This window comes from Canis lupus, chromosome 3 (genome assembly GCF_048164855.1).
Source record: "Canis lupus baileyi chromosome 3, mCanLup2.hap1, whole genome shotgun sequence".
In the NCBI taxonomy this organism is placed as follows: Eukaryota; Metazoa; Chordata; class Mammalia; order Carnivora; family Canidae; genus Canis; species Canis lupus.
In genome coordinates this window covers 36,152,791-36,165,482 of record NC_132840.1, presented here as the reverse complement: position 1 = coordinate 36,165,482, position 12,692 = coordinate 36,152,791, and the positions used below count along the sequence as shown (strand labels likewise).

Sequence of the window (12,692 nt, the reverse complement as noted above, 5' to 3'; positions counted from 1 at the left end):
AGTGCCTGCCTTCGGCCCAGAGCGTGATCCTGGAGTCCCGGGATTGAGTCCCACGTTGGGCTCCCTGCATGGAGCCTGATTCTCCCTCTGCCTATGTCTCTGCCTTTTCTCTCTCTCTGTGTCTCTCATGAATAAATAAATTAAAAAAAAAATAAAGATTTCCAGTTTCCCAGAAGTCACCTCAAGAGATTCTGATTTGGGAGATCTGGGGGTAGTTACCAACAATCTGCATTTTAATAAGAACTCTAGGTAATTCTGATGATGGTGGTCAGAGACCATATAAATACTATAAATACTATAGTCAGTGGTAGCTGAGGAATAAAATTTAACTCTTCTGTTGAAAACAACTTCCTTAACTCTGAACTCAGTTCTCCTCTTGTTCTATCTTGCACCTAACCCCTGGTTTACTGTTTGTATCCCACTTGCACCTCTAAACTGAACAAGCAAATAAATAAAATCTTTAAAAAAGGGGGGGGGGGGGGTGGGCAGCCCGGGTGGCTCAGCGGTTTAGCGCTGCCTTCAGCCCAGGGTGTGATCCTGGAGACCTGGGATCGAGTCCCACTTCGGGCTCCCTGCATGGAGCTTGCTTCTCCCTCTGCCTGTGTCTCTGCCTCTCTGTCTCTCTGCCTCTCTCTCTCTCTCTCTCTGTGTCTCTCATGAATAAATATAAAATCTTAAAAAAAAAAAATAAACTGAATAAGCACATCTGGTTCATGAAGGTTTGACTTCTGGTACCCACTAAGTACTTAAAACACAACCCACAATCACCTCCCTTGACTCCTTCAGTCTCCTGGATGGCTGGAGCATCAAAATTAAACCTGAACCAAAGAGAGTCCCATCTGGCCAACTAGAATGAGGGAAGTTGATGAATGAGGAAGTTTAGATAGTGGAATCCTAATAATAATAAAATATGACTGGAGAAATGTGACAAAGAACCTGACAACATCAGTTAATTTTAGGCAAAAATTGCTTCCCTATTGTTCCTTACTTTTGCTCCACAGCCAACACTTCAAGTGACTTTATGCCAAGGAGGCACATCTTTTGGAGAGGTGCTGGGTTAGATATAGGTCTTCAATCTTTTTCATTTCACTTGCATTTTTAGCTAATTCTAGATTACTTAAAAACCAGTATAGAAGACCTACCCACCATGTCTTTGAGATGATTTTAACATCTTGTCAACTAGTGCCAAGTTTTATCTTCTCAGAGCTCATGTCTGCATAGCTTCCTTACCATCAATGCTTTTAAAGTCCAAAAGATAGCTTCTATTGTCAACCAGGTAAAGTTGTAAACTCATTTTCACATAATTGCCAGTCACTGGATTTTTTCTTCTTACACGAAGATGATATGCATTCACTACCTAAAATGGGAAATTTTTTTTAAGGAAAGCTGTTAAAAATAACGAACTACAAAATATCTCCCTTATTCTTATTGCAAAGAATATCAAAAGAAACAACTGACAGAGGTAGGGTAGAAAAGGAATTCTTGTATGATCTTTTTATATTACATGACAGTTTAGTATTTATATTTAATCTCCACTAATCAGACTGTGCAAAGCAACTGAAATTTAAAGGGCACTCGGAGATTATATGGAGTCTAGGCCTTCATTCTAGATATGCCTCTGTTCTAAAATGTCAACAATTCTGATCATCTTGAATAACTTTACCTATTAATATGGAGTAGAAGGAATAAAAAAGAACACATTAATAGTTTGCATTAGGCAATATAAACAGGTACTGTCACAAAATTTAAGTATTCAAATAATCCTGTGAAGAAGTATTATTTGCCTTTTAAAGAGATAAGAACTACAGCTCAGATAAAGATAATTCTGGATTTTTAAAACATCTATTAAATAAGTTCCAAATTTTTTTCAGTATTGGATTTTAATGACATTAATGTCTCTTAACTAAATCACTTAAGAAAAGGGGGATCTGTTTTTTAAGTGATTTTAAGAGACTATTATTTTGCTTATTCATGTACAAATAAAATGAAAATGATGGATTTTTCAAATATGTCAAATGAATATATACATTGTATATGTGAATGTTTTTCTTCCTTTAAAAATACATTTACAGTCCTCAAGAAAGGAACCAGAGTAGAAAGGATATCTGAAATGAAAAAAATGCTTTTCCTCCCACATATACTCAAATAGAATTGCAATGAATTTGAACACTAATTTAAAAAAAAGAAAATTGGATGCTAAGAGTAAGAAAAATATACCACTATTTTGGGACTAGCCAAATAAAAGAGATTTTCTCAACCTAGAGAAAAGTATTTATTGACTGAAAAAATATGTCCTGATGGCATATCATCTGTATTGCTACAGCTAGGGGGGAAAAGGGAGAAAAGTAAAAACATAACATCTTTGAAGACACATGACTTTTTATTGTTATGATGCAGACAGAAATAGGTGGACTATTTTCTCAGGTGATTGATTTCAGGTTATTTTCTGTTTCTTGACTAAGAATGCTAGTCTCCAATTCAAAAATATTGTAGGTCCCCAACATCAACGATTCTTCATGCTTATAGAACTTTGTTTAGTTTTGAATGAACTTGGTATATTAATGGAAAAAATGGGAGTTTTTATCATCTAGAAGCATCAAGACCAATTTATATCTAAATCAAAACAACTTTTTTATTGACATAAGTACTCGACTCGATAGATCAGTGCAGCTTACTATACAAAAAAACAAACCTTTACAAATGATCTTAATATTCATTCTACAATTTCATACCTTCCATTCAAAATCCAGCTGCTTCATAGCTCGGTAGACTTCAGCCATAATGTCATAAGGTTTGCTTTGACTTCTGATTCCAAGATGCCACTTGGCTTTTTTCACAGCTAAAGATTTGGGCTTAGTTGTATTCAGTGCATCCAATGGACATCTCGCTTTAGGGCTGTCTGCTATAAGAGGTGGCATCCTTTCTGGATGAGGTTTCAGGCCTGGGGGAATATGCATGGTACTATCATCCATAAAAGAACCAGTTGGGGGACTAGAGGCGAGGTAGAACTCACTGGCTTGGTTCATTATTCTCCGATTGTCAATGATAAGATGATAAGCCACTGCAAGCTGGTCTTGAGGGTCACCACTATATAAACTGTTCATTACTTCTGATTCTGTACACTCAAATTTTTCACACACTTCTTTCACAGCCTCATCATCAATGACGTTAGCATCATAGGAGGGGTCTTCAGGAAATAAGTAACTGGGCAAATCTTGTTTAAACCATTCATGCTCTCTAGGAAAAATACCACAATACACTATTGTAAGAACATGCTTTGGCAAGTCCCAGATAATTTAGACATGGGGCAATAAAATATAACAGAATCAGAAAAAACTATTCTCTGTGTGACCCTGGGTAAGTTAATTAACCTCCACCCTTGAATAACTATGATTATTCAGACTTGGATATTTGGCTCACATTTTCTCAAAAATAAGTAAAATGAGCCTGTCACTTCAAAGGAAACAACCGACAGTATTTGTTGCCAACAATAAAGTTTAAGCTTTCAAGCAAAATTTAGAATTTTATATAATTTGTATCTGCCTCCATGAGTTTGGCAGCTTCCTACTATGTAAAGACTTTTCTGATAACTTTATAATGATAGCAATGAACAGGATTTCTAATACTGTATAATGAACTTGTCACCATTCGGAAAATCTTTTTTAACTCAATAACCTGGCATCTCAATAACTTCAAATGACCAATGCATGATGTTACAAAATCATACACAGGTAAAATATCCACAAAATATAAAATAGACCAGTGGATTTTAATGCAATAAAGTACAAAAGTATGCCAATATGTTTTCTCATTTGATACTATAACAAGTTAAGCTTTGGCTTAATATCAAAGCAGAATATCCACAATTATCTGAAAGACTATTCAAATGCTTCTCCTTTTTCAACCACTTATTTGAGTGATATCAGATTTTCTTCATAGACTGCAACTAATATAACATATTGCAACAGACTGAATGAAGAAGTAGGCCTAAGAATCTAGCTGAGGTTTATGAGTAAGCCCAACACTTAAGGGAATCTGAAAATGAAAAAAAAAAAAAAACAAAAAAACAAAAAAACACCATTCTTGTTATTTTCTTTTTGGTCATTTTCCATGAAAGATATGTTATTTAGATTAACATGTACTAGTTTTACTGTTATTTTTAAGTAAATTAAGTGTTTTTTAAGTGTCTCAGTTTTAATTTCTTATATGAAAAATACTGATATAACCTGCATTAAAAAACACAACTCACTGGAATTCTCAATTTTAAGACTGTAAAGGAGTACTAAAACCAAAAAGTTTGACCATCAGTCTCCTAAATATTATTTTCTCACATGTCTGGGCCTTTGCATATGATGTTACTATTACCATCTAAGAACATCCCACTCTTTTTCATCTAATACGTACTATTCCTTCAAGACTGCACAAACCTTGCTACATGGTAAACCTGGGCACCTTCTAAGCTAAATTCAGATCAATATATATTTTGTGGGGATCCCTGGGTGGCGCAGCGGTTTGGCGCCTGCCTTTGGCCCAGGGCGCAATCCTGGAGACCCGGGATCGAATCCCACGTCGGGCTCCCGGTTCATGGAGCCTGCTTCTCCCTCTGCCTGTGTTTTTGCCTCTCTCTCTCTCTCTCTCTCTGTGACTATCATAAATAAATAAAAAAAAAAATTAAAAAAAAAATATATATTTTGTTTGAATGCTTCTTATTGACTGTTTAATTTATGAATATTAACTAAGAATATACTATAGCAAAAAGTCCTCCTCACAGAGATTGTATTCTAAATGAATACAGATAAAACAAATATTCACAAAATAAATATATAGTTTCAAATATACAAATATGAAAATCCTGTGATAAAGACTGTATGTGGAAAACATGGGGTAAAATAAGAATATATAAATCAGAATGGGAGGTATGTAATTAGGGAAGCTATTGAGTAATATGTTAGCAGATATCAGAATGATTAGAGGTCAGCTGGGAGCAAAGAGCTGGCAAACAAATATTCCCAACACAAGAAACAATATATGTGAAGACTGAAACAAGAAAGAGTTGTGCTATGTTCAAGGAACAAGACTGAGGCCACTATCATGAAAGCAGGAGTTACAGTTTGGAGGGGCAAAAACTATCAAATATTTTTGACAGCTATAGGCTAGAAGAATGATTCTGAGACTAGAACCTACGCTTGATGAAAATCACTCAAAGACTTTAGAGACGGGTGACATGATCTAATTTGCTTCTGTAAAGATCATCCTGCTTGACTGAAAAAACAAAAACGATGATGTTGATGATGCTGGTGCAATAGTCCAAGTGAGAAATGATGTTGTGCCAAGGCCTGGGAAGGATACAAAGATGAATCTTCTACGGCTTCCAATAGATCTTTCTATTGTAACACTCACATTTTCTTATAGGTGTTGATTTTTTCTTAATTTTACCCACCAAACTCAGAGCTCCTTGAAACAGGGACCATGACTTATTTAGCTGTATTCCATTACCTAGTACAGTGTAAATGTTCAATAAATACATAATAAATGAGTATATAAAGTATGAAGATAAAATTAATCCATTAATGTGTTTATTTCCTGTACCATACTAAGCACCTAAGGTTTAGTAATAAAAATGTGAGATATTAATTTTTTTCAGAAAAATTTATATAACATTTTAAAAATATGAATGACAAATAGGGAAAATGAGCCCTTCTGAATGAACTCCAAATATTCACTCTTCCATAAAAGCATTAAGATTACTAAAAAAAAAAAAAAAATAGCTGATCTCAGTAATAATAGTGAGATTTGAGACATTTTCTGTTGCCCCAAGTCCATCTCCCTTCGCCCATTTCTGTGGCAGTCTTGAAAACCAAGAGTCTCATAATCATGGTAGCCCAGAAAACCAGTGGCTTAGCAACCACTAAGGGGGAGAGAGGTTTAGAATTAGAGCAGAAGAGGTTTAGAATTCTCCAAAGTCCTATCCTCAGAGAACTTGTCTTTATTTGACATGTCTGGCAGTTCCCTGGAAATCTCCATTTGAAAATCTTATCTTTTCTTGACTGATTCAGCTCTCCCTCACTGCAAATAGCCTTCCCTCCAGAACATTTGTCAAAACAACCAATGGCAACTGTCTGACATCCCAGCTGCCTAAAGAGGTAATAAGATTGGAACAAACAAGAAGCTAACCAAAAACCTTAAAATTAAAACTTCGGCAATATGAGTTCCATTGGGGGTCTTTGAAATACTCTGATATATTCTTGGGACTCAAGAAAGCCATTCACATATGCAGGGCTGTGTGCATGCCCAAGAAAGACCCTCATTTCTAATCTAGTCACTCTGTGACTCTCTGCTAATGTGGAGTGAAGACTAAAACAGAGTTATGAGCTTCTCATTGGAGCACTGAAAACATTCCAACATGCACACAGAGTCGCTCAGCAAAGGCTGGGAGACTTACTAGATAGATCAAGGCATTTTAGGAAAGCTCTAATAATAAGCTGACCATTAAGCTAGCCAAGCAGTGATTTCAGTGGCTAATCATGACAAAGAATACAAAATTTGTGGAATTAGTTCAGTAAAATCACTAAACAGAAAGAACAGCAACAAAAATACACAAGATTACAAACTCAAGGCATACACTCAAAAGAAATGGGAACATGTGACCCTAAAAAACTTGTACATGAATATGCATAGCAACATTACTGTTAAGAGCCAAAAAGTAGAAACAACTCAAGTATCCATTAACCGATGGATGGATAAAGAAAATGTAGTATATCTATACAGTGAGAATTTTAAAAAAATAATGAAGTACTGATACATGCTACACCATGAATGAACCCTGAAAATACTATGCTGTGTCAAAGTAGCCAGCTCAAAAGGCAACATGCCATAGGATTTATATGAAATTTCCAGAATGAGCAAATCCATAAAGGCAGAAAGTAGATTACTGGCTTCCAAGGGATAAAAGGAGGGGAAAATAGGTAATGAGTGCTAACAGGAATAGAGTTTCTGTAAAAGAATTAGAAAATAGTAATGACTGTACAACTTTGTGAATATACTAAGGACCACTGATTATACTATTTTTTTTTAATTTTTATTTATTTATGATAGTCACACAGAGAGAGAGAGAGAGAGGCAGAGACATAGGCAGAGGGAGAAGCAGGCTCCATGCACCGGGAGCCCGACATAGGATTCGATCCTGGGTCTCCAGGATCGCACCCTGGGCCAAAGGCAGGCGCTAAACCGCTGCGCCACCCAGGGATCCCTGATTATACTATTTAAAGGCACAAACTTGTAGTATGTGAATTATATCAATAAAAATGTTTAGAAAATGATAAATAAGAAAATAATCTAACTTTTTATTTCTAATTCATTTAGGCAAAGGATCATAATTCTTTACCATAAGAAAATTGCCAATTAAAAAGTTACATTCTGAGCTTTTGTTTTCAGGAGTCAGTTTCTGAATTAAGATATCAAGATGAGTAGTAACTAGAATGTTTTTAAGGGTTCCCCTTAGACAAAATCAGTTCACTTTCCATTGTTGGGTTACTACACAGCCATCAGAAATTAAGTCTTTCTATCACTAATACCTGATACCCAAGTTTGGGACTTACAACTAAATGACTTAAACGAATTATGACGACACACGGAGGACTAAATTACTTAAATGAGTTATGGAGACACATGAAAATGAAAATCCAGCAGTCCAACTTCTTTGCAACACAGCAAAAGCAGTTGTAAGAGGGAAATATACAGCAATACAGCCCTACCTCTAGAAGAAAAAGTTCAAACAATCTAACCTTATACCTAAAGGAACTAGAAAAAGAAGAACGAAGTCCAAGGTGAGTTAAAGGAAATAGAGATCAGAACAAAAATAAATGACATAAAGATTAAAAAAAAATAGAAAAAAATCAGTAAGAGGCACCTAGCTGGCTCAGTCAGAAGAGCATGCAAATCTGGGATCCCTGGGTGGCGCAGCAGTTTGGCGCCTGCCTTTGGCTCAGGGCGCGATCCTGGAGACCCGGGATCGAATCCCACATCGGGCTCCCGGTGCATGGAGCCTGCTTCTCCCTCTGCCTGTGTCTCTGCCTCTCTCTCTCTCTCTGTGACTATCATAAATAAATAAAAAAATTAAAAAAAAATAAAAAAATAAAATAAAATAAAAAAGAATGGAAAAAAAAAAAAGAAGAGCATGCAAATCAGTCTTATTAAGTTCAAGCCTCACGCAGGGTGTAGAAATTACTTAAATAAATTTTTAAAAAATGTTTAAAGTGAAAAAAAAATCAATAAAATCAAGAGCTGGTTCTCTGAAAAGATAAACAAAATTGATAAATCCTTAGCCTTAGAATGATCAGGAAAAAAAAAGTACTCAAAATCAGAAACAAAAGAAGAGAGGTATCAAATAACACCACACAGAAATACAAAGGATTACAAGAAAATATTACAAAAAATTATATGCCAACAAATTAGACAACTTAAAAGAAATGTATCAATTCCTAGAAACATATAATCTTTTAAAACTAAATCAGATAGAAATAGAAAATCTAAACAGACCCAGTTAACAAAGTTGAATCAGTAACCAAAAAATGAAAGTCCAGGATGAGATGGATTCACAGTTGAATTCTACCAAACACTTTAAAAAGAGTTAATACCTATTCTCTTCAAACTATTCCAAAAAATAGAAGAGGAAGGAAAGCTTCCAAGTACATTCTATGAAGCTTGTATTATTCTGATACCAAAACCAGACAGACACCACAAAAACAGAAAACTACTAGCCAATATCTCTTGATGAACAAAGATGGAATATTCCTCACAAAATATTAGCAAACCACATTTGACAACACATTAAAAGGATCGTTCACACAATCAAGTGGAATCTATTCTGGGAGATGCAAAGATGGTTCAATATTTGCAAATTAATCAACATAATACACCACAACAAAGAATAAAAATCATATGATCATCTCATAGATGCAGAAAAAGCATTAGACAAAATTCAACATCTGTTCATGATAAAAATTCTCAACACAGTAGGTTCAGAGGGAACATATCTCAACATAATAAAAACCATATATGAAAAACCTGCAGCTACATCATAATGGTGAAAAACTGAGAGCTTTCCTCCTAAGATCAGGAACAAGACAAGGATGTCCATTCTCACCACTTTTATTCAACATGGTCCTTCCTGTAAGTCCTAAATACAGCAATCAGACAAGAAATAAAAGGCATCCAGAAGGGTAAAGAAAAAGTTAAACTGTCACTATTTGCAGATGACATGACATTACACATAAAAAATCCTAAAGACTCCAACAAAAAACTACTAGAATAAATAAATTCAGTGAAACTGCAGGATACCTAGAAATCAGTAGCATTTCTATAAACTAATAATGAAGTACTAAAAAGAGAAATTAAGAAAACAATTTCATATGCAACTGCATCAGAAATAATAAGATACCTAAGCATAAATTTAACCAAGGAGGTGAAAGACCATGCTTATATTGTTAAAATGCCCATATTACACAAAGCAAACTACAGATTCCATGCAATCCCTATCAAAATGACAAAAGCTTTTTTCAGAGAACTAGAACAAACAATCCTAAAATTTGCATGGAACTATAAAAGATCCCAAATAGCCAAAGCAATCTTGAGAAAGAAAAATAAAACGGAATATCATAATCCAGATTTCAAGATATATTACAAATCTATAGTAATTAAAACAGTATGGTATTGGGGCACCAGGGTGGCTCAGTCCGTTAAGCATCTGCCTTCTACTCAGGTCATGATCCTGAAGTCCTGAGATTAAGCCCCACATCAAGCGCCCTGCTCAAAAGGGAGTCTGCTTCTCCGCTCTGATCTTCCCCCTGCTCACACTCACGCTCTCTTGCTCTCTCTCTAGTAAAGAAAATCTTTAAAAAAAAAAAAAAAAAAAGCATGGTATTGGCACAAAAACTGACACATAAATGGAACAGAACTGAGAGCCCAAAAATAAACCTACGTTTATACGGTCAATTAATCTATGACAAAGGAAACAAGACTATACATTGGGGAAAAGGCAGTCTCTTCAATAAATGGTGCTGGAAAAACTGGACAGCTATATGTAAAAGAATGAAACTTGACCACTTTCTGACATCATACACAAAAATAAACTCAAAATAAATTAAAGGCCTAAATGTGAAATCTAAAACCATAAAATTCCCAGAAAAAACACAGGCAGTACTATCTCTGACACCAGCCATAACAACATTTTTCTAAGTATCTCTCCTAAGGCAAGGGAAACAAAAGCAAAAATAAACTATTGGGACTACATCAAATCAAAAGCTTTTGCACAGAGAAGGAAACCATTAACAAAACAAAAAAGGCAACCTACTGAATGGGAGAAGATACTTGCAATTTATATATTCAAATAAGGGGTTAGTATCCAAAACATATAAAGAAGTTATACAGTTCAACACCAAAAAACAAAACAAAATAAAAAAAAAAAATCAATTAAAAAACAGGCAGAGAACCTGAAGAGGCATTTTTCCAAAGACGACATACAGAAAGCCAACAGACACATGAAAAGATGCTCAAGCTCTGTAATCAGGGAAATGCAAATCAAAACCACAATGAGATATCACCTTACACCAGTAAGCATGGCTAAAATAAAAAAGACAAGAAATAATAAGTGTTGACAAGGATGCAGATTAAAAGGAAGCCCTGCACACTGCTGGTGCGAATGTAAATTGGTACAGCCACTGTGAAAAAGAGTACGGAACTTTCTCAAAAAATTTGAAATGGAAATACAATATGATCCAATAATATCACTACTGAGTATTTACCTAGAGAAAACAAAAACATTAATTCAAAAAAATATAAGGACTCCTGTGTTTATTGCAGCATTATTTACAACAGCCAAGATATGGAAGCAAACTAAATGTCTATTAACCAACAAATAGATAAGGAACATGTGGGATACATATACAAGGGAGTATTGCACAGCCTTAAGAAAAGATGAGATTGTGCCATTTGCAACAAAATGGACGAAGAGGGCACTATGCTAAGTGAAATAAGTCTGAGAAAATAAATACCATATGATTTCATTCATAGGTGGAATCTAAAAAAGAAATAAACAAAAAGCAGCATTAGACCTATAAGTAGAGAACCAATGACTGCAGGGAGGGGGGTTTGAGGGGGATAGGCAAAATGGGTGAAGGGGAGAGGGAGATACAAGCTCCAGTTATGGAACAAATAAGTCACAGGAAGCATATCTAATTTTCTTTCTAAGGAAAAGCCATTTAAGTGACTGGGGCTCCCAACTGGCTCAGTCAGTAGAGCACATGACTCTTGATCTGGGGATTGTGAGTTCAAGCCCCAGGCTAGGTGTAGAACTTAACTTATAAGTAAAACAAAACAACACAAAACAAACAACAACAACAACAAAAAACCCAACTGTGAACACAAAAGGTAACAACAACGACAAAAAAAACAACTGCAGGGCAGCCCCAGTGGCGCAGCAGTTTAGCACCGCTTTCAGCCCGGGGCGTGATCCTGGAGACCCGGGATCGAGTCCCGCGTTGGGCTCCCTGCATGGAGACCACTTCTCCCTCTGCCTGTGTCTCTGCCTCTCTGTGTGTGTGTCTCTATGAATAAATAAAAATTTTTTTAAATCTTTAAAAAAAAAAAAAAAACTGCAAAAACAAAAGGTAACAACAACAAAAAAACCTGGGAACACAAAAGGTTTTTTCCTACTAAGTTCATTTCCATAACTGAACTTGGTACTAATTTACAATCACACATTTATTTTATGTATGAGGCCTGGAGAGCTTAAGAAAGGCTAGGAGAAGAAAACAGTATACAAATGTTGAAAGAATTAGTCCCTTCTCGTAGAAGAGATATGCAGCAATCACATAAAAAACCACATCCATCATTTAAACATTCCAAGAGTCACAGGTCTCTAAATAGCCATTCTGGCTTATGAAGATAAGATGACAGATTCTGGAAAGGTGGCAAAAGAATGTGTTTGTAAATGAATAACTGATGAAATGTTAGTTAAGAACAAAAAAACCCTAAGAAACATAACATGCATGGTAAGTAAAGAGTAGAAGGCAATGCATTATCGGTGGCTTGTGTGTGCTATATAAAGGTCATATTCACAATAACACCAGCCACTGCAAGTTCCAAAGTTTCTCACATAACAAGAATCCTTCACAGTGCTAGCAGTTATTTTTGGATTCAAAATCTTAACAAAACTTTTAATGCTTTATTTCATCAACCATATATAAAATACTTAATACTCACCCCATATTCCATTTGAAATTTATTCAAATCATTTCTTAGCATAGACTACATTCATGGGCCATTTAGCACTGCATGTACTAAGATGTGTGAGACATTCTCTCTACCCTTATGGAGTTAATGTAGGATGGAGAAAGATGCACTGAGTAATAATAGCTAAATACAAAATAATGAAAAAATAAAACTATGAACAAAACGTGGAAATCATGAGAGTGTAAGGGACTAACATTGCGTAAGGGAATCAGAAGCGATTTCACAAAGGAGATGATATGTAAGCAGAATTTTAAAGGATGAATGGAAATCTATCAGGTCAAAAAAAGTAGAAAAGGCATCAGAGGCAATAATTTAAATTAGAACATGAAGGCATAAAATATATGTTTGAGGAATGAGGAAAAGCTCAGTGTAGCTAAAGCACTGAGAGACCAGAGGTGTGG

The 12,692-nt window shown here is 35.4% G+C and overlaps 1 protein-coding gene across 4 annotated transcripts in view; it reads right to left on the bottom strand.

Moving 5' to 3' along the window:
• PRKAA2 (protein kinase AMP-activated catalytic subunit alpha 2) overlaps positions 1-12,692 on the bottom strand; it is a 69,410-nt gene that overhangs the window by 8,153 nt on the left and 48,565 nt on the right. For 2 of the 4 annotated variants that reach the window (XM_072820387.1, XM_072820388.1), the window contains 2 exons: positions 2,733-3,237; positions 1,231-1,357 (listed from right to left, as the gene is read on the bottom strand). In XM_072820387.1, the coding sequence (XP_072676488.1) occupies positions 1,231-1,357; positions 2,733-3,237 (632 nt within the window). Of the gene's footprint in view, positions 1-1,142; positions 1,358-2,732; positions 3,238-12,692 lie in introns of all 4 variants that reach the window. The other 2 variants (XR_012028135.1, XR_012028136.1) reach the window with 2 other exon arrangements.